The following is a 19,593-nucleotide window of genomic DNA, read 5'->3' as shown; positions in this document are numbered from 1 at the left end:
ATTACCATCTAAAGTCTCAGTTCTCGCATCCCCGGATGGTTACACCTCACGGATGGTTAACATTCAATATGCTTATCTATATTTGCTTATACATATATGTTTATATATTTATATATTTGATAAAGAGAACCTGGGAGGGGTTCTCATGGGTGGTTATACCCCTTTGCATGTTTGTATATCTGTATAATGAATATTGTGAGAAAGGAAACTTGAGAGAGGTTCTCGTGAGTGGTTATACCCCTTTGCGTGTTTGTATATCCGTATAATGAATATTGTGAGACAAAGAGAACCCGTGAAGGGTTCTCACGAGCCCCCTTTGCATGTTTGTGTATTTTTATAATGTATATTGTTAGACAAATGGAGCCCACGGGGGGTTCCCACATGTGGGTATACTCCCTTGCATATATGTGTAACATCCCAAACCCGGCCTAAACGTTATTGCCGAATCTGGCGATGTCACATTGTAACACCCCTTACCCGTATTCGACGCCGGAACAGGGTACGAGGCATTACCAAAACACATGCATTTATAAACGTATTAAACTGAGTTATAAAATTTCATACAGATTAAAACTTTCAAATTATTATCTTCGAATCACTAATTAGGGCTTACAAGGCCCAATATATATACTAATTCGATCCAAGCCTTATAGCTATCACCATTTGTTCATTTCATAGCTATATATGAACTTATAATCCTTCACTTTCTCGTTATATGAATTTGTCAATTATTACTTACTTTTCGCGAGTACCTGAATTGATCCGTATCATTTCATATTCTCGTATCGTCATATTTTTCCTATTAAACCATTGTAATATATTAAATATTCAATATATTGTAAAGATTCGCTAATCTATCCCATATACTTTCACACAGATTAATTCACAATTCGAAGTCTTATCATTTCAAAGCTTATAAGACAAATGTACATATCTATACTAACTCGTATGAGTCCCATACTCATTCATATGCTCAATAAATCCGTTAAATCATTTCAACATCGAAGAATCCACATTATGTCAGAAACAATAGCAATCATAAATCTTTTCATATTAATTTCATATATCACTTACTGAACTTCAAATATCATTTCATAAATATGTAATTCACTAACACATCTAGCCATATACAATATCCAATTGGTGAAATCACTTAATTAAATTCAACTTCAATAATCACAATAAATCTATCACTTGAGTGTGAGTCCATGTAACACTTACCAACTTTGTCAAATTAGTGAACGTCTTATGGAATTGAGTACTTTATTTTCTCGATGCCATAGTCCAACTATGGTCTTACACGTAATCACATAACATATATAGATGCCATAGCCCAGCTATGGTCTTACATAGAATTACATATCACTTATTGCCATGGTCCATCCATGGTATTTTCCGTCAATCCGTCTTTATCACTGAACGAAAGTACTCAACCTTGCGTTCTACTCAATTTGAACTTTCTTTCCAATTTATCTATCTTTCTCAACAATCATAATTCAACCATGAATATATATATAGAATAATACATTATTTCATGCATAATACTAACAAATAATTGTTTGGTTTCATCCATATGAATTTACAATTCATTCATAATAAATAATTGAAATGAAACATTATGTCATTTCTAATTCAACGTTTATCAAATATAATTGGCATATGACCAATTTATATACAAATCATGCATATGTTTTATTTTTCCTCCTCATCCTCTCCATTCCACATCCTTAATGTACATAACACTCTTATAAATAACATTTTCTATAATTTTACTATTCACTCAAATGTATATTCAAAGCTGTCTATCTGAATCAGAGTCACTAAATTATTTTTATCTGGAGCTACAGAGCTCCAAATTAAGATTTGTTAATTTTTCCTGAAACTAGATTCACATATCTTCTTACCATAAAATTTTTAGAATTTTTGGCTTAGCCAATAAGTACAGTTTATTCTTTAAAGCTTCCCCTATTTTACTGCTCGATAGTTCTAACCTCTCTTCACTAAAAATTAAGTATCTCACTGTACAGAATTCGGATGGTACTTACGTTTATTTCATTGAAAACAGACTCATTCAGGGTTCTAAACATATAAAGTTTAGCCCGTAATTATTTTTGTACAATTTTTAACAATTTTCCAAAGTAAGAACAGAGGATTCCAAACTCATTCTGGTCTTGTCTCACTAAACTTAAAATATCTCAAAATATATAAGTCTTTTGCTTGATCTATTTCTTTTATTAAAAATAGACTCATTAATATTTCATTTCATATCTTATTCACTTTCTAATTCGATTCCCACCATTTTTGGTGATTTTTCAAAGTCACACAACTGTTTCCGTCCAAAACTATTTTGTTGCTAATTCTACTATTTCATAATTTCACTTTTTCACTTTCGATCACTATTCAATTCAATTCCACACATATATTCATCATTCAATTACACTTAATCGTTACATGATCTCATGTATTTTCACTTAGTCAATTTCCCGTTGAACACTCGGAATATACACGGATACGTAGAGAATTAGCACATAAGTGCCACACTGATATGTAGCCGGTTACCATCGACACGTAGCAGTAGCTACCACCGAAATGTAACCGGTTACCATCGATATGTAGTGTAGCTACCATCGAAATGTAGCCAAGCTACCACCGATCAATAACACCGGAAATGTCCACGGCCCGCTCACACAAGCTATTAGGTGTCTGCAACACATGCTAGATCACCCAGCACCCAGGACTCACTGTAACACTGGTCTCTAGTGACATGTCACTTGTATCCACTTCTATTCCTAAGTTCAACCGGGAATTTACATTTAACACTTTATTTTAAACACTTTATCACTTGAATAATTCATAAACAATTTTCCTTCCACATTCAATATTAATTCTCATATCAAATATAATTCACAATTTATAAAAATATATTACTATTATTTACACATAACTTACTTTTGTGCAACAATATAAAAATTTAGCAATTTAGTCGTTAATATTTTTTTTCTCCAATCAAGGTCGATTCCACTTCTTTCTTGATCTATAATAACACATTTGACTTATTTAATACTCAAATTTATCAAAACAGTCCTTGACTCAAACTTTGGAAAAATTACCATTTTGCCACTAAACTTTTGCATATTTACATTTTTGCCCCAAAGCTCGTAAATTAAACTTTATCCCTTATTCTTATGTATTATGGCATGCTGAACATTTTTCCCTTATATGGAAACATCGAATTCCCACTCTAACACTTTCTTATGAACATTAGGTATTTTTACCGATTTTGTCGTTTTACTCGTTTTCACTTAAAATCGCTTAGTAAAAGTTGTTTAACATAATTACAAGCTTCACCTATGAGTATTTTTCCGAATATAAACCCTAGGTTAAATTATTGCTAGAATAAGCTAAATCAAGTTACCGGGACTCTAAAAACGTAAAGAACATTAAAAACGGGGCTTAGAATCGCTTACTATGAAGCTTGAAAGCTTGAAAACCCTAACTATGACTCCACCCCTTGTAAAATTAGGCCAAGTCTTGAAGATGGACAAATTTTTGGCTATTTTGGCCTTTTTAATTCTTTTAATTACTAAATGACCAAAATGCCCCCAACTTAAAAATATCCTATTTCACTTATCTCATGTCTATTTTTGTCCAAAAAATTAAAAAATGGTATAATTTCCATTTAACGACCTCCAATTTAATATTTCATAACAATTGGACACTTTTAACATGTAGAACTCAACTTTTTCACTTTTTACAATTTAGTCCTTTTCACTAAATTGAATGCCCAAACGTCGAAATTTTTGAATTTTTTTTTCACAAAATCATTCCATGAAATAGTAGACTATAAAAATATAATAATAAAAAATTTTCCTCGTCGAATTTGTGGTCCCAAAACCACTGTTCCGACTAGTCCCAAAATCGGGCTGTTACAATATGCATGTTCATATGACAATATTGTTAGAAAGTGAACTTGCGAGGGGCTTCCGCGAATAGTTACATCTACTGCTTATATTTTACGCCATATTTATAAATTCTACATGTTATACTTATGATTATGCATTAATCACGTAAATCCAAACTGAGTGGACTTGGCCCATGGTTATGATTTGATGCAACAAGACTTCACTCTCCTCTCCACGTAATTTCATGTTGTGAGGGCTTACGATAGTTTGATTGACCAATGATTTTTTTACTGTAAGCCTTCCCCCACATGTCTGAGAGCAGGATCTATCATAAGACTTCTTCCACCTACGGACGTAACATCACCATCTTTCCGTAAGCCTCCTCTATGAATCTGGGAGCAGGGTCACTTTATTACCTTCCATAAGCCTCTTTCATGTATCGTAAGACTTTTCATAAGTCTCGCCCCATGCATCTAGGAGTAGGATCATTATTACCACTTTTCGTAAGCCTCCCTCTATGCGTTTAAGTGTAGGATCATCGTTACCATATTTCGTAACCCTCCCCTTATGCGTCTGGGAACAGGGCTTTTTTTACCTTCCGTAAGCCTCCCTCCCATACATTTCAGAGCAATGTCATTATTACCATTTTCCGTGAGTCTCCCCTCATGTGTGGGAACAGGGCCTTTATTACCTTCAGTAAGTCTTCCCCCATATGTCTAGGAGTAAGGTCATTATTATCACTTCTCATAAGCCTTCCCCCATGTGTAGGAGTACGACCTCCCATAAGCCTTCTCCCATGTATAGGAGCAGGACCTCACGTAAGCCTTTCCCCATGTGTGGGACCAAAATCTCCTGTAAGCCTCTCCACATGTGTGAGAGTAAGACATTTGTTACTCTATATAATTCCAATTTGCGAGAGCCAATGATAGTGCAACCGATATATGATACCTCCTGAAAGCCTCCCCATGTGTGGGAGCAGGACTTCCGTAAGTCTCCCCTCATGTACGGGAACAGGGCCTCTCATAAGCCTTCTCCATGTATGGGAGCAACTATCGACCTCCAAATTGGGTTAACAAATAAATTTTATAACTATGAGTACCGCACTAAACACTTATTCAATTTTTACTTGTCAAAAACTATAGCCAAAGGCTACATTTTCTGTCATTATTAATAAAAATGAATAATCCTCTCGCTCACATTTTAACGAGCATTACACATTTCTTACACCAACGGATAATATGCGTTACCAGCAAATAGGTCACACCTCTTGCATCCTATATTGTCAATGGATGGCTTGAACCTCTTCTATTTTATATGTCCAAATTCACATCCACAATATACATATGGCACGTCTCCATTGTATAAATCCATATAATCTTATTGATAAACTGTACCACTTGAACATTTTTGAATTGTCGAGCTAATAGCTATACCACCTACTAAATCATAAATTAAAATTTATACAAGTCAACTACAAACAGGAATACCATCCGCAAACATATTGTTAAAAGGGGTAGGCATGAATCTCAAGGCATCTTAGAGTCCTGGGTCATCCGGATAGTAAATTGTACCCTTTACCCTCCGCTACTTTATTTGCAAATAGCTACCACCAGCAAGGGAAACTCACTATAGACAGTGTGGAGGCAAGGTCACTTTATAACCTACTCTCAATTAGGGGGATTATTATTATACATTTATCCTAATTATGGCACGTGGCAGCACGAGAATCGATTGGAGAGGCAGCCGCAAGTGACCCTCCGTTTTGTACTGTTCGGATGGTCACTCAATGACTGACTACTTGCATACCTTTTATCACCCACTAGGACCCTCTATTAAGCCATTCACTATTAACGGACACACTCTCCTTGAGAAAGAGACCACCCAAGAATCACTATGCCTCCCATTGAACAACAAATCGAAGTTTTTAGGAATTTCAAAATGGAAGCACTTCCCAATACTTTCCCAATGACCAATCTTTTCCTTATAAAGGTGAGTTGTTCCAGCTGACCACCCCTTGTTTTATTTGTAACAAGTACTAGACAAGAGACACTTTGCGGATGGTCTCGAGGCACAATTTGTTTATAACCTACCTCTTGACTAAGGGACTATTGTAGACCCGATTGGGCCCTCATCCCTCCTATAAATACCTAAATGTATCAACATTGTAGAGGGACTCCTTTCTACACACACAAAACCCTAAATACACTAAACATTCATCTTGAGTCCCTCTATTTATCCCACTTTTGGCCTTAGAATGGGTGAATCGGTCTTCCTCAACTCCCGCTCTCCTCTTTCATCATCTCCGTTAATACCATGCATCAACAAAGTTAATCATGTAAATAATCATTGATTTAGTTTGGTCAGTAACATACAAGACATGTTGTATGATTGATTGGTTGTTTTGGACATTAACTATTTTAGTAAGGGGGGAGTCAACGAGAATTGAAAAAAAATTGTAAATTTATTAGCGAATTTTTTGTATAGAAATCATGAATTATCGATTTATTATATGGTTTATTTTTTACACCGCAATTTCATACTCATCCAATGGTGAATGTGATTTTCTAAAATATATTTATTATAATAAAATATTTCATTAAGTTGGTGATTCAATTTAATCCAATATCAATGTGATTGGAAAAAATAAAAAATTCAAAATTTAAAAAGTTAACATAGTAGTATACGGTACCTTAGAAAATACATAGTAGTATAAGGTCTTTCGTTGTCCAAATGAATATATTCATTCATTAAAAAATGCCAGCACAAGTATCACAGGCCAAAAACCCAGAGAATACAACAGATCAGGCCCAAAGGTTGGGCCCAAAATACATAACACAACACAAACCTTTGTTACTAACAGCACCGCCATCATACACAGATGAAATCGGGAGGGAACACTGGAAACTGCCGGGAGGATGCCGCACTAATCGAAGACAACAAACTCACCGCCAGTGGAGGCCGAGTGAATGTGAAGCCCAAGATGAAAAAGACGTCGAAATCACTATTAGCGCCAATGAGGACCGGATGGTGGGGGAGCCTAGGTCGAAAAGACCTCCAAATAATCAATCATAACAGTCACCAGGGTAAACCTTGGTGCGATGATACCATCAACCGTCAGGAAATAGAACCGATGGAGACCTCGTGGAGACGCCGACATTGCAACAATCAATGCACAAACTTCACAAAGCGGAGGGAAGCATAAAGGAAAGTGAAACAACTTAGAGAGGAGTCTCACCAGACGTCGCAGTGACGGATGGTAGTGAAATGGGTGAATCAATGTCCTAGGCTCGGTCTCTCACTGGCGAGCTGGTCAACAACGGAAGAAAACAGTTGGGCCTAGAGTTATTATGTCACAAAAAAACTGGCATAGAAAACAACCTACAAGGTAGATGTGAGCAGTGCTGCCCGACGGTAGAGATTAATACTAATACATAAAAAGATTTTGTAGTATTAGTATGTGTAAGTAGTTAAACTGAAAAGCCAATCATTAACAAACAGCTTTATTTTTTTAAGATTTAATCTCGTATTATGTAATATGTGCTATCATTATATCCAATTGTAATGAAATTAAATTTCAATTCAAATCAAGTAAAAGGTTTAAAAGTTTTTGGAACCATACTTTTCTCCTGCTTTAATCTGTCAAATAACTTCAATTTTATTTTATTTTATTTTTTCATTTTTACCCTTTCACTTGGTGATCAAATCAAGCACACCATTAAAATCATTGTTAAAAAACACATATTAACCAATATTTAAAAACAACAGATATTTATACCACTGAGACTGTACTTTGGTATTTTTTTATATTTTCTATGAAAAAAAGGTTAACTCATAAAATAAAACTCATCCATAGGGGGCTTTAATTTATCACCAAGATGCCCAAAACCAATTTCTTGCATATTTTTTACACCGTTTTTTCCAATCTAGTATTGTTATAAATTTGCTGTTCAACATTATTTAAACTAATTCAAAGCACCTGGTTCGCTGATAAAACTAAAGAAAGATGATTTCATATAATTTGCAATTCATTACCGAAGAACAATGCTTTCATATAATACCAACCAGTATCTTGACTGCTGAACCTTTGACTTTGAATTAAGACATTTTAACTCAAAGACTAAATGGACATTAAAATTCTCCCTTATGGCTACTACCAACCAACCCCATCAAAAATCTCTACTCCTTTCTAACTCATAAATACTGTACACTTATTAGTTTGGCTAAATAAGAAGCTCATGGTAGAACCTGACTGAAATAAGCAGGCAGACCCATCAATCAAAATATAAAAAGAGTTTGTTTATCCATTGTGCATGGTGTTTGTACATGTAAAAGATTGAGCCACTCCACAAAGTGACATGTATGCCATCTCTTCTGATAGTCAGAGCATCCTTGTTTCCTTATCACTATTAGAGTAGTCCACACCAGAATCACCTAAAACAGAAACCCCCATTTGTGAGAAATGTTTTGACCCTATCAGATAAACAAAAACCAGACCTGAAAATGCTAGTTTAGGAATGGTATCTTACTGTGGAACGAGTCGGTTGATGCCTGCCTTACCGGTCCAAACTCCTTTACATCCGCTGGAGTTGAATGAACGATAAGAAAATTATTTGTTTGGCAACAAAATGAATTTAAACACCATTTGAAACAACACATGCATGTGCACTTGAGAGGCTACGCAACATTTGAGTTGAACGGTGGTGTTCTTTCCTTCTCTTGTTAAGCTAAAAAGACCTATCATCTAACAGTCAACACTATGCAGCATGAAATGAGCACTACATTACTTAGATGTGGTATGAATCATATTGATCCATACTATTGTAGCAGCACAGATTAATGAAATATTTAGAAAAAGCAGTTAAAGGAAGACTAACAATTCTAGACAAGAATGAGTTTAGTATTAGTCTGTTTGACAGCGGAAGGGCAACCGTAATTTGACTCCAAAACCATGCATGGGACTGGCTTGTTGGAAAGACCGAATTTCCTCAACGATAAATAAACATGTGACCTTATTGATGGAGGTTAAGCAAATAAGAAGAAATATACGACGGTGTCTTTCCATGTGAACGTTTATAATTAGTTACTTAGGTCACTGCTTTAAGGAACTTTTAAGTTTTGATCAAAGGAATCAAGAAAAGAAAAAAAAATCAAATAAATATGATTTTAAATCATGAAATCAAAGATTTGACAAAAAAGAACCAGTCGAAATATAAACAAAAGGTAACACTAGAGGAACAAAGATTCTCATACCAAAAGAATGGCGCAACCCTTTGACAGCCTCAAAATTCTTGTATGTATAGCCCACAAAATTAAGATCTTTAGGAGCTAAAAACGTCTGGCAACAAGGTAAGAACACAAAGGTAAGTTATGCAAGACATGTTAAGTTTGAATAACTTGACATACAAATGCTCAATGTAAGTTAACAATACTGGAGGTGACTCTGAAGCCAGATATGAAACTTTCATCATTATAAATATAGAATGGTCACAGGAGAAGAATAGTTGAGTATTCAAAGAAAGGTTACAATCCTTGCAAAAAAGTAGGTACCTTCTTTAATGGCCCGGATCCTGTTCTTGGACAGTCCACCTGTGAAACAGTCAGAATTTATCACCAAGAGGCTCCATAGAGATGAAGGCAGAAAATGCCTTTTATAGAGCATAAAAAAAACACCTCAAAATAAAAATGTAAAATATTGAGAAAGCATAAATATACTCATAATAACTAACCTCATCAAATTTCATAAAATTTTGAGTATCAAACTCTCCCTCAACGTGCGGTTTAAATGCTGCTTCCATTTCATAGAGTTTGTCCCAACGAGTATCTTTGAACCAAGGATGGGCCTAATTATACTCATCGTTAGTATGTGGAAAACACAACGTAAGGGAAAATGGGAAACAACTATTTTGATATTCTCAGAAATTACTTTAATTTGGTCCGCTCCTTGTGTACCAAGCCTATGGTCAACATCACAAAGCAATTTACAGATCAAATCCTTTGCTTCTGGTGTCAGCCTTGCTTCTTCTGGAAATTTCAAATGATTTCTCCAGTGCACAATCTGGAAATTTCAATGGAAGTATTTAATCTTGTATAAGAGGTCAGAGAGCTAAAGAACTAATATCGCACGTAACATCACACCACATGATTGTATAAATCTACAAAATGAACTGAATTAGCCAAATACTAATTTTACCTTAAATTTATCGTTAACATCGTAAAAGAACAGAAAGAAGATGACAAGAAGGCAGACTATATATAATGAGGATATGAAGAAGGGCACATGAACGTTTAAAATAGGATAATGAAAGTTAAAAGCTAATTCTCCGTGGATCAACTTAAAACTGCTGAAAGTTTTGAAAGATAGAAAAACCTTTCTGCATGTAGTCACTGGATCATCAGAGTAAAATGGAGGATAACCAACAAGCATTTCATACATGATAGCACCAAGTGACCACCTGCAACAGGTAAACTGATGAGAATTTATTAAAGAAAAAAAGCAGATGAAGAATGACTAAATGACAGAAACAGGATCCAAATTTTACAAATCTTATCACTAAGTATCATTCATCCTAAGTCATACCAGTCACACTCCATGCCATATCCTTTCTTGAGCAATACTTCAGGGGCAATATAATCTGGTGTTCCAACTGTTGAGAATGCCTGCCATTGAAACCAGAGGAAAACAACCCAAGAATAATTGACAGAACAAATGATTCAATATATTACTTGATTCCCTCCCAAAATTCACTAACAAGAATGCAGTCTCAAACAAGACATACAAGCAACAAAAGGAAAGGCAAATGAATAATAAATCAGCTTAATCCTAAAGTTCAGTTCATTCAATATCTTAAATATCAAGCAAATGGAGAAGGGATTGTATAAAATTGTGATTCCACGTCATTCCTATCCCTTTCTAATAGGGGAATGACAAATTGGATTTTTTCTCCTGATTTCTAGCATTTTTAGTTGGATTTGAATTTTTTCAGGAGGAAAAATCCGATTTGCATTCCCCTATTAGAAAGGGATAGGAATGATGTGGAATCACAGTTTCATACGATCCTTTCTCCAAGCAAATGGGACTAGAATTCGTAAACATGCTTCCTGTGGCTGTACATATGCATGCACATGTTAGAATTATAACATGCAACTTAACAAGAAGAAAGTATCGTAATACCAATTTCCTCCTATTATGTTGCCAGTGCTTCAACTGTTCAAGGGGATTTTTCCAGCGCCTTCCTCTACCAGATTCAGGGAAGTGTCCATCAACATCCATTGATTCATTCAAATTCTCATCATCAAGGGTTTCATTTTCGTTTATAGATGATAAATTTCTACAGTCTAGAGGCTTGCAAAGACCAAAGTCCGAAAGCTTCAAATGACCATTTTTGTCCAATAGAAGATTATCAGGTTTAATGTCTCTGGTAGAAGGAAAAAGAACCAAACACAAGTTTGTCAGATATTGATAATAATTCACAAGAGCTACAGAAGGAAAGAAGTTACACAGCCTTTAACAAGATTCCACGTTTACACTACCCGATATTCTGTTGGTACCAACAAAAGGCTACTAACCTGTGAATGTAATTATGCCTATGAATAGATTCAATGGCCAGAACACTTTGAGCAATGTAAAATCTAGCCACAGTCTCAGTTAGAGTGTCTTCTCTCATTAGCAAAGTCATCATGTCACCACCAGGCAGATACTCCATGATTAGATATAGATACTCAGCATCTTGAAAAGAATAATAGAGTTTCACAATGAAGTGACTGGCAACTTCTGCCAGCAAATTCCTCTCAGCTCTTACATGTTCAACCTATATTATATGCACAATCTGTGAGTGTAAAGAAATGAAACAAGTAGCAATATAACACAAGAGAGAGAGAGAGAGAGAGAGAGAGAGAGAGAGATTTTCCAGCATTATGAAAATAGCAGAAAGAAAAATGGAGATGGAATTTCTAAAACATGCTATGAACGAGAAAATTGAGCTTTAGCGACTAATGATTTCAGATCTCACCTGTCCTCTGCTAAGCATTTCTGACTTCTTCAACTTTTTCATGGCAAAAATATCACCTGATTTTTTCTCTTGACACAATCTTACCTGTAAACTAACAACAACATATGAACAAGACCTCCAACATCATAACAGAACAGTTAAAAGAAAACATAACAATGAATTATGCTAGTCGTAGGAGTTGCACTCAAGCTGGAAAATAAAGGCACAGCCCACAATACACATGCAATAGTTATAAGTGTAGGAAACAATGTGTAAAACAAGAAGATTGTTTCAAAAGATTTCTTATCTCAGGAATGCCTAGCAGTTAAAATTGAACTCTATTGAAAAGTTTATACTGTAATAGCATACAGAGTCCAATTCTACTTTAAAATGGAGGACTTTTACTTCTCCAAAAATTCAAGGCCTACCACCTAATACCTCAGTGCATAAAATACCTCAAATTTTCAAGTAATCTTTTTAAAAAATGGATTGTATGTCTCAATCAATACTACAAAACTGAAGCATCCAAATTATGTTTGTTTGGAACATCTTTACTCGGTTCTTCTAGCTGACAGTGATCCTACCGCAAGACTAGCAATGTTGCAACATGTTAAAAAATTCACATAAAGCACCAAAAATTCTACCATCGCCAATCTTGTAATCACTATCTCTAACTTTATATGCACCTCAGTCGATGAATTCTATTGCTAGCTGTTAATTGCTTAACATTTACAAATCTGATTTCAAGTGGCATAGGTTTTGTAATAATTATCTTTCTTTCCATTTTAATAGAATGTTTCAAGCTGTAATTATGGCAATCATTTTGCAAATGTCACGCAAGTTTCTACAACAGCATGATGGTTCCTTGCAGTAAAAAAAGGAAAAAGAAAGAAGGGGAAATGATAATTGTCAAAAGGATGTCCTATGAATACTCTCAAAAGTGTTTGTAGTTCTAACCTCTCCAAAAGCTCCTCTTCCAATAATTGTTAAAAGATGAAAATCATCGACACAGATCTTGTGCCTTTTAAGCCTCATATAATCTGACTCTTTGCGCTCCAACTCCTTGAGCAGATTGATTTGTTCTTCTTCTGGAAAATCAGAAGATGCCAACTGCTTTTCCAAAACCAAGCGCCTGCATTTTGCCAAGACACACCAAAATCAAACTCTTAGATTTATTCTCTTCTCAATAACTGTATCCTTCTATAAAACTACAATCATCGAATATAAATATACCAATAGTTACAAGGATACAAAAATGAATAACTGCAACCCACATATGAGAGTCTCTTCCTGTGTACACAGAGGCTATAACAAAAATGCTTCTTCTAACATAGGTTCCAGACTCCAGAGTCTTGGAAGACTGAAAGAGATGGAAAAACAATACATGCAAAAGTTAATGCAGCTTTCTCTGACATAGCTAACTCAAACAAAAGGGGTTGGCAGATATAAAAACTTTGGACCATGGCCTTAGTTGGTCCTTTGAACGATGGATAAGCCCTTGTTGGCAGTTTCACTCCTTTTAGAGCTCCTTTTCCTGCTGTGATGTTCATAGAACAATGGACTTGCGTAGCAATATAAATATGTAATTTTCATCGAGAAAAAATTGTAATTTCTATGCATTTCTTCACCAACAAGTTCATTGGGAGGAAAATTAAACATATATATACTCATCATATGAAAGCACTTTTGTATGTGTATGTTTTGAGAACTCTAGAGCATTGTTGCCATGTACACAGAGGATAGAAAAGGTTATGGAAAAAAAAAAAAAAAAGAACCTCGAAATTTGTTTATTTGATATAGATTCACTTTTCTCTTTATTTCATTGCAAAGCTCCCACTGCCATCCAAATCCTACAATAACTTGCTATCAGCTTGATGTTCCTATAATCTTTTGAACACTTTTAATTCCTGTTGGACGAAATGATAAAAGAATACCCGGAAACACATCAATCTATTGGATGACTGTATAACAGCACCCGGTTACCCCAGGACGGAAAAAGACATTGATTCATTAATTAAGCATAGCCTTTAAAACACATTTCCCTTCATCAACAACCCCCAAGTTTATAACTTTTCAGTTGATTTTCAATTCAAAGTGCAAAAACAAAAGAATAAAAATTTCCCAATACCAATACCAAATCCAATGCCATGCAATATTAAAACCAAACACGTTATACATTCAAGCTTGAAAAATCAAAAGACTCTGAGAATACCCAAAACAAGATCTTATCGAAAGAAACATCCAAGGCCATGCAAAATAGAAAATAAAAAAATGAATAATATAGATATAATCAACATGCAATATACATATATTATTATATACATAAAAAATTCCGATATACCTTTCTTTACGATCTTGGATATGTTTCATATGAGCTTTATAGTGGCTTTCAATGAACTGCTTAGCCGCAGCCACCCTTTCAAGCGTCAAGCTGGTCACATCATCCCCTTCCTCCTGCTCTTCCTCCGCCCCCTCCTCCTCCGTCATCTCTTTTTCTTTCACTTCCTCCTCATGATTCTCCATTATTACACCTCACGATCCCTTTCTATCGCTCTCTTCTTTCCCCCTTGTAAACGAAATAAGGTCTTTTCTTGTTCTCTCCTGTTTATGGTTTTTGGTGATTGTGACAACGAAGCAGGGGCCAAGAGGGGGGGCTCAGGTTATTACATGTAGAGACAATAAAACCTGGGGAGAGAATAATTAAAATATAAAAAATAAAATAAAATAAACAAGGCTTTTCCTCTGCCTCCCTTCATTTCAATTCAACAACCCGGATTCATTTCGTGACACGTGGTGAAATGCTGTTCGTTGTGGTCCCATAATCTCATAGGTTCTGACACGTAGGATTCTATTAACGTGGACCATTGTTTAGTGGTCAGACTTGAGAAATTAACGGTCTTCAATTGTGGATGCTTCCAATAGTTATTGAGAGTTAGATGGGATCTGGGCTAAATTTGATAAGTAAGTCAGTTTTTAAAATAATTGAAGTTTTTCTTTGATTTTTTTTAATATTTAGATAAATAGGTTGATTTTTAGAATATTTTCATGCTAAACACATTTTTCTACTAACTCAGCTAAAAATACGTCCTATTTCGTCTGACCAAGCAAAAAAACATGTCCTGCTGGACATATTTTCAGGCACGGGCTAAAAGCGGCTAATTTATTTGTTATACAAACCCAAGTCATTTTTTTCATTTTGCATTCAAATCTCATTCTCTCAATTCTCTCAATTGATCTATTCTCTCGAGTTTTTAGTAATCAATTTTTCATTAAATTTCTCTCAATTTCTTGTTGTTTTAATTTTCTATTTTGTAATTTATTCGTTTTAATTTATTTTTATAATAACAATTCCTCTTATTCGTTTCGATGACAATCGGCGTCCAATTGCAAATGATAAGAAAATATTTTATTTTATTTTTTTTCAATTAAGTTCATAATTAAGTTGTTAACATTATTAAATTTATAATCTTTTTATGTTTATATAATCATGTTGAAGATCAAATTTTAGAGACATACATACACAATCTATTTGCATGGCTATTGTGTGTAATTGAACGACACTTGTAAGAGGCGAGATTTTTGCACGTGTCTCGTATGCTCGGGGGTGTAAATTAGATCCCACACTTATCAATGTCTTGGTGGAAAGATGGAAACTCGAAACACATACATTTCATTTTTCATGTCACGCGGTGAATATACAATCACACTCAATAACGTAGCTTTACAATTTGATTTACCGATAAATAAGTTAATCGTTACGGGATCAATAAACGTTAGCAATTGAAATGACATTTACGAGTAACTATTAATCAAAGTACCGAACAACTATTAATCATTGTTTCAACTAGATTCAAGTGACATCATATATCCCACTTTATTATTTTTAACTTACTAATCAAATTTGTATCTCATTCGAAACTGAATTTACGTTAGATAAATTGTACAAATAAGTACGGTGTACATTGTTGTCCTTTTACATAATAAATAAATCAAATTTACTTTTAATCTGCATTTTAATTAACTCAACTTTCGTAGGAAGTTCTGATTAATCACCCCCAATGGTGACTAAATATATAAGTGATTACAAACAACATGGATGTTTTTTTTTTTTTTGCAAGGATACGAATTTCTCAAAATATGTTTGACAAAATGAAAATGGGAATCTCAAATGTTGTAATCCACAATTGGTTTTGGTGCTATAATACTAAAATAGACAATGGAAAGGCAAAGTTCGGAAATGTTATAAAGAACCACAATTAAGAGAATGATTTGATTGGAACATACTTTGTTATTCAACATCATATCATCTTTGTCTTCTTTTGACTTCTTCATGACATCCATTGTCCAATGATTGAATCGTGGCGCTATGTGAACCAAAGTCCATTGCATAATCCAAATATTAAAGTATGTTTGGGCAATGTAATTATATAAAATATAATCTAATCATTATTAGATTAATAAGTATAATTTTAATTATTTAAAAATGTTTGATTGATAAAATATAAATCATCTTGTTTAATTCTTTTTTCTTTCAAGAATAGTAATAAAAGAATTGGAAATGATGGATGTTAATTATTCCATGTAATTTCTCAACTTCTCTCTTAAAATTTAAATATTACATTTGATGACTTCGATTATATTTAGGTTGTCTGTGAATATAACTTCCAGAAAATTATTTTTAAAAATGTATTGATTTTTGAAAATGCTGATATTTTTTGTGTTTGAAGACTTCAAGTAAAATAGTTTCCATTCTTTGACAAATTTTCTTGGAATCATTTTATAAAAGTTGTTTTAGGAAATAAATTCAACATAAATATATTTATTACAAGAAAATTATAGTATCATTTCTTTTTGACAATCATAATTTAATTTATAATAGGATAATATTTTATAATTATTAATATCATATATAAACTTAATAATAAAATGCCTAACTAAAACTTAATTTAAATTAAAATATTTGTTTAAGCCTGATTTAAACAAATACTCATATTTATATAATTAAATTATTCATATTTTACTATAAAATAATTATAAAATTTTAATATATATTTATAATTTAAATGTTGATATAAAATTTTCAATAATATATTAAGAATATTATTCAAAATATAAGATTATTATTTTTATTTTTTATTGCTTAGTATTGGAAAAAGAAAGAGAGAGTAAAACGTACGCAAGTAAGATAAAACCATATTTGAGTAAGTAAATATAATAATTATCTCGTTTGGCATAAATTTCTTAAATTTTAATATTTTAATGTCATTAGCTATTATTTTATTATTACTTAATGTAAAACCTGGAGTCAAATTAAAATCTAAAACAGAAAGAATATTTTAGGTTCCCATTTATTTTTCCAGCAATAATATGTTAAATTAGGTATTGAAAAAAAAGAGGCTAGCTAAGGCACATGAGAAACTTCCATATAAAGCTATTTGGTTATGGGTCTGTTCTGTAAGATGGTTAATTTAATGAGACCTCTTAACACAGCTGTTTAATTTCATTGAATTGTCCCCACTGTCGGATGATAATCAAAATTAAAATCTTATTATTATGTTTCCTTCTCTGGCTTTTCTTTTAAGTTATGTCACCTATATTTATTAGCCTCGAAACTACTCAAAATGCCTTACCATTTATTAGTTTCTCAACCTCCAACTTATATTTGCAAAAATATAACATAACCTCAACTAAATAGATTTTTTTAATATATGTTTTTTATATTCGTTTTACAGTATATAATGGTTAAATTTTTCAAAAATCATGACTATTCCTCTTCAAAGCAGGAGTAATTAATAGGGCATTGCCCCTAAAATGGGATTAGTAAATTTTACATCCCAAAATCTATAAACTTACAAGTTAGAGTTTGAAACTCGAAATCACATTTTCTTTGAGTTTGGGATGCATGGGGATGAAACATGCACTCTTTGTAACATGAAGCTTCAAACTCAAAATCATATTTTATTTGAATGTGCTTACTCAAAGAAAATATGAAGAGAAATTTCAAAGTTATGCTAGGTGTAGAGATCTGTAATAATGACATAAGAAAATGAGTACTATAGTGAGCAATGGTACGCTTAAAAGGAAAATCCTTACTTTGATTCTAAAATTTACTTGGAACTCCTTTATCTATACGTTATGGAAAGAAAGGAATAGAAGATTGTTTCATGGAAGGAAAAGCAATGAGGAAGCCTTATTAAGGAGCATCAAAGATGTATTTAAGTTGAAGGAAGAAATATTAATAGTAGCAGCCATGTAAATAAAATGTTATGTACGAGATGGGGTATGAGGGTGGTTACATAAACATGATGCATGGACTAACGTAGAGGGAGTGCAATTGTAACTGTAGCAGTTTAATGCTTTTTATGGGTAACACAAGCACAAATTATCTAAAAAAAATTATAGTTTGATCCTCTCAAAAATAATAAAAATTTGATTTAGCCCTCCTAAAAACTATAAAGGTATAAGTCAATACAATAATGAAATCGTATTTTAGCTTCTATACAAACATACAACTCAATTCCGGTCCCTCTAAAAAAATTCTAACATTTCCTTTGTCCCTCTCAAATTTTGTTAGTATTCTCTATGTTCATTCTACGGTATATGTTTGAGGTTCGTAGCTATCCTTTCTAGTGATGGCGTATTCAAGGTTCAAACCTACGTTCTTATTTGAGAGTGCAATATACTTTACCACTTCAACCAACATTTGAGGGTACTTACACCTTATATCTTTATCCATTTATTAATTGATAAGTAACGGTTGGTATTTAATATAAAAATTAATTTCTTCCTTCACTCTACAAATAAAATTTCAAGATTAATACATATTTTATTGAAGGTGTAATATAAAAAATCGAAAAGAAAAAGGAAAACATGACCTCATACTTAAACGAAATTAAAATAATCACAAAATACTAATATTGTTATTTATAAAAAAATGATGATTTGTGTATATGTATTATGTTTGGAGTTATTTTATTTGTGATGTCAACATTTTTAACTATAAAATACATAATAGAAGTATTATTTTACGTTTAAAGGTCGCGGGTCATAAGTTTTTGTGTAAATCTCTGTGTTTTTTTATAAGTACAAGTTTAAATTTACATTTTCATATATGCGTCAACTTGTAAATTTAATCTTAATATGAAGTATGTATGAACTATGGGATCCACTACTGTTGGAGTTGTTGTTATGTATTGCAAGCTGTACGGAGGCCGAAATTCAACTCCTGTTTGCATTTGGCCGTATAGAGAAAAAAAACTCAGTAATTAATGGTAGCAATATAAAAGTCAACAACTTCGTCAAAAATCAGAAGCCACTTATTTCGGACTCCAGCGGTAGAATTTAGCTGATGTGGCATTTCCCACATCTGCGGAGACAAGTCAATAAATTTGCGGGGGAACGTAAAAATGAGCAACCAAAGACTTTGGCTTTGATCTACCGCTAATTTTGTTAGTTAGTCATCAATGAAGTTCGCTTTTTCTTCAAAGGGAAAAAAATGAATGCCCTCGTTTGGTTTTCTAAAGTGTTCTTGATTTATTCTTTTATATTATTTCTGTTAGGTTAAGGTATAAATGCAGAATATTTAGGTCTGATATAGACCATAGATGGGTTTAACGTGCAACAATAACATACGAGTAAATTTATTTGCCCTAAACTATTGTTCCATTTCCAGACAGCAAGAAAAACAGTGAAAAGAGAGTGAA

The 19,593-nt window shown here is 33.3% G+C and overlaps 1 protein-coding gene across 2 annotated transcripts; it reads right to left on the bottom strand.

Moving 5' to 3' along the window:
* Nucleotides 1–7,887: 7,887 nt before the first annotated feature.
* LOC105771038 (uncharacterized) lies at nucleotides 7,888–14,560 on the bottom strand. 2 transcript variants are annotated; one of them, XM_012592436.2, is made up of 13 exons: nucleotides 14,232–14,557; nucleotides 12,848–13,022; nucleotides 11,912–11,995; nucleotides 11,469–11,710; nucleotides 11,074–11,317; nucleotides 10,480–10,559; nucleotides 10,270–10,354; nucleotides 9,826–9,957; nucleotides 9,629–9,742; nucleotides 9,450–9,488; nucleotides 9,153–9,237; nucleotides 8,429–8,482; nucleotides 7,888–8,333 (listed from the first exon to the last, which is right to left on the bottom strand). In XM_012592436.2, the coding sequence occupies exons 1-13, from the start codon at nucleotides 14,411–14,413 to the stop codon at nucleotides 8,281–8,283; spliced, it is 1,569 nt and encodes a 522-aa protein (XP_012447890.1). In that variant the 5' UTR covers nucleotides 14,414–14,557; the 3' UTR covers nucleotides 7,888–8,280. The 2 variants fall into 2 exon arrangements, with proteins under 2 accessions (XP_012447890.1, XP_052486799.1); XM_052630839.1 differs by lacking the exons at nucleotides 7,888–8,333; nucleotides 8,429–8,482 and adding an exon at nucleotides 8,489–8,636 and having other exon boundaries at nucleotides 14,232–14,560.
* Between the last annotated feature and the right edge of the window lie 5,033 nt (nucleotides 14,561–19,593).

This window comes from Gossypium raimondii, chromosome 5 (assembly GCF_025698545.1).
Source record: "Gossypium raimondii isolate GPD5lz chromosome 5, ASM2569854v1, whole genome shotgun sequence".
In the NCBI taxonomy this organism is placed as follows: Eukaryota; Viridiplantae; Streptophyta; class Magnoliopsida; order Malvales; family Malvaceae; genus Gossypium; species Gossypium raimondii.
This window is presented reverse-complemented; position numbering and strand designations above follow the sequence as displayed.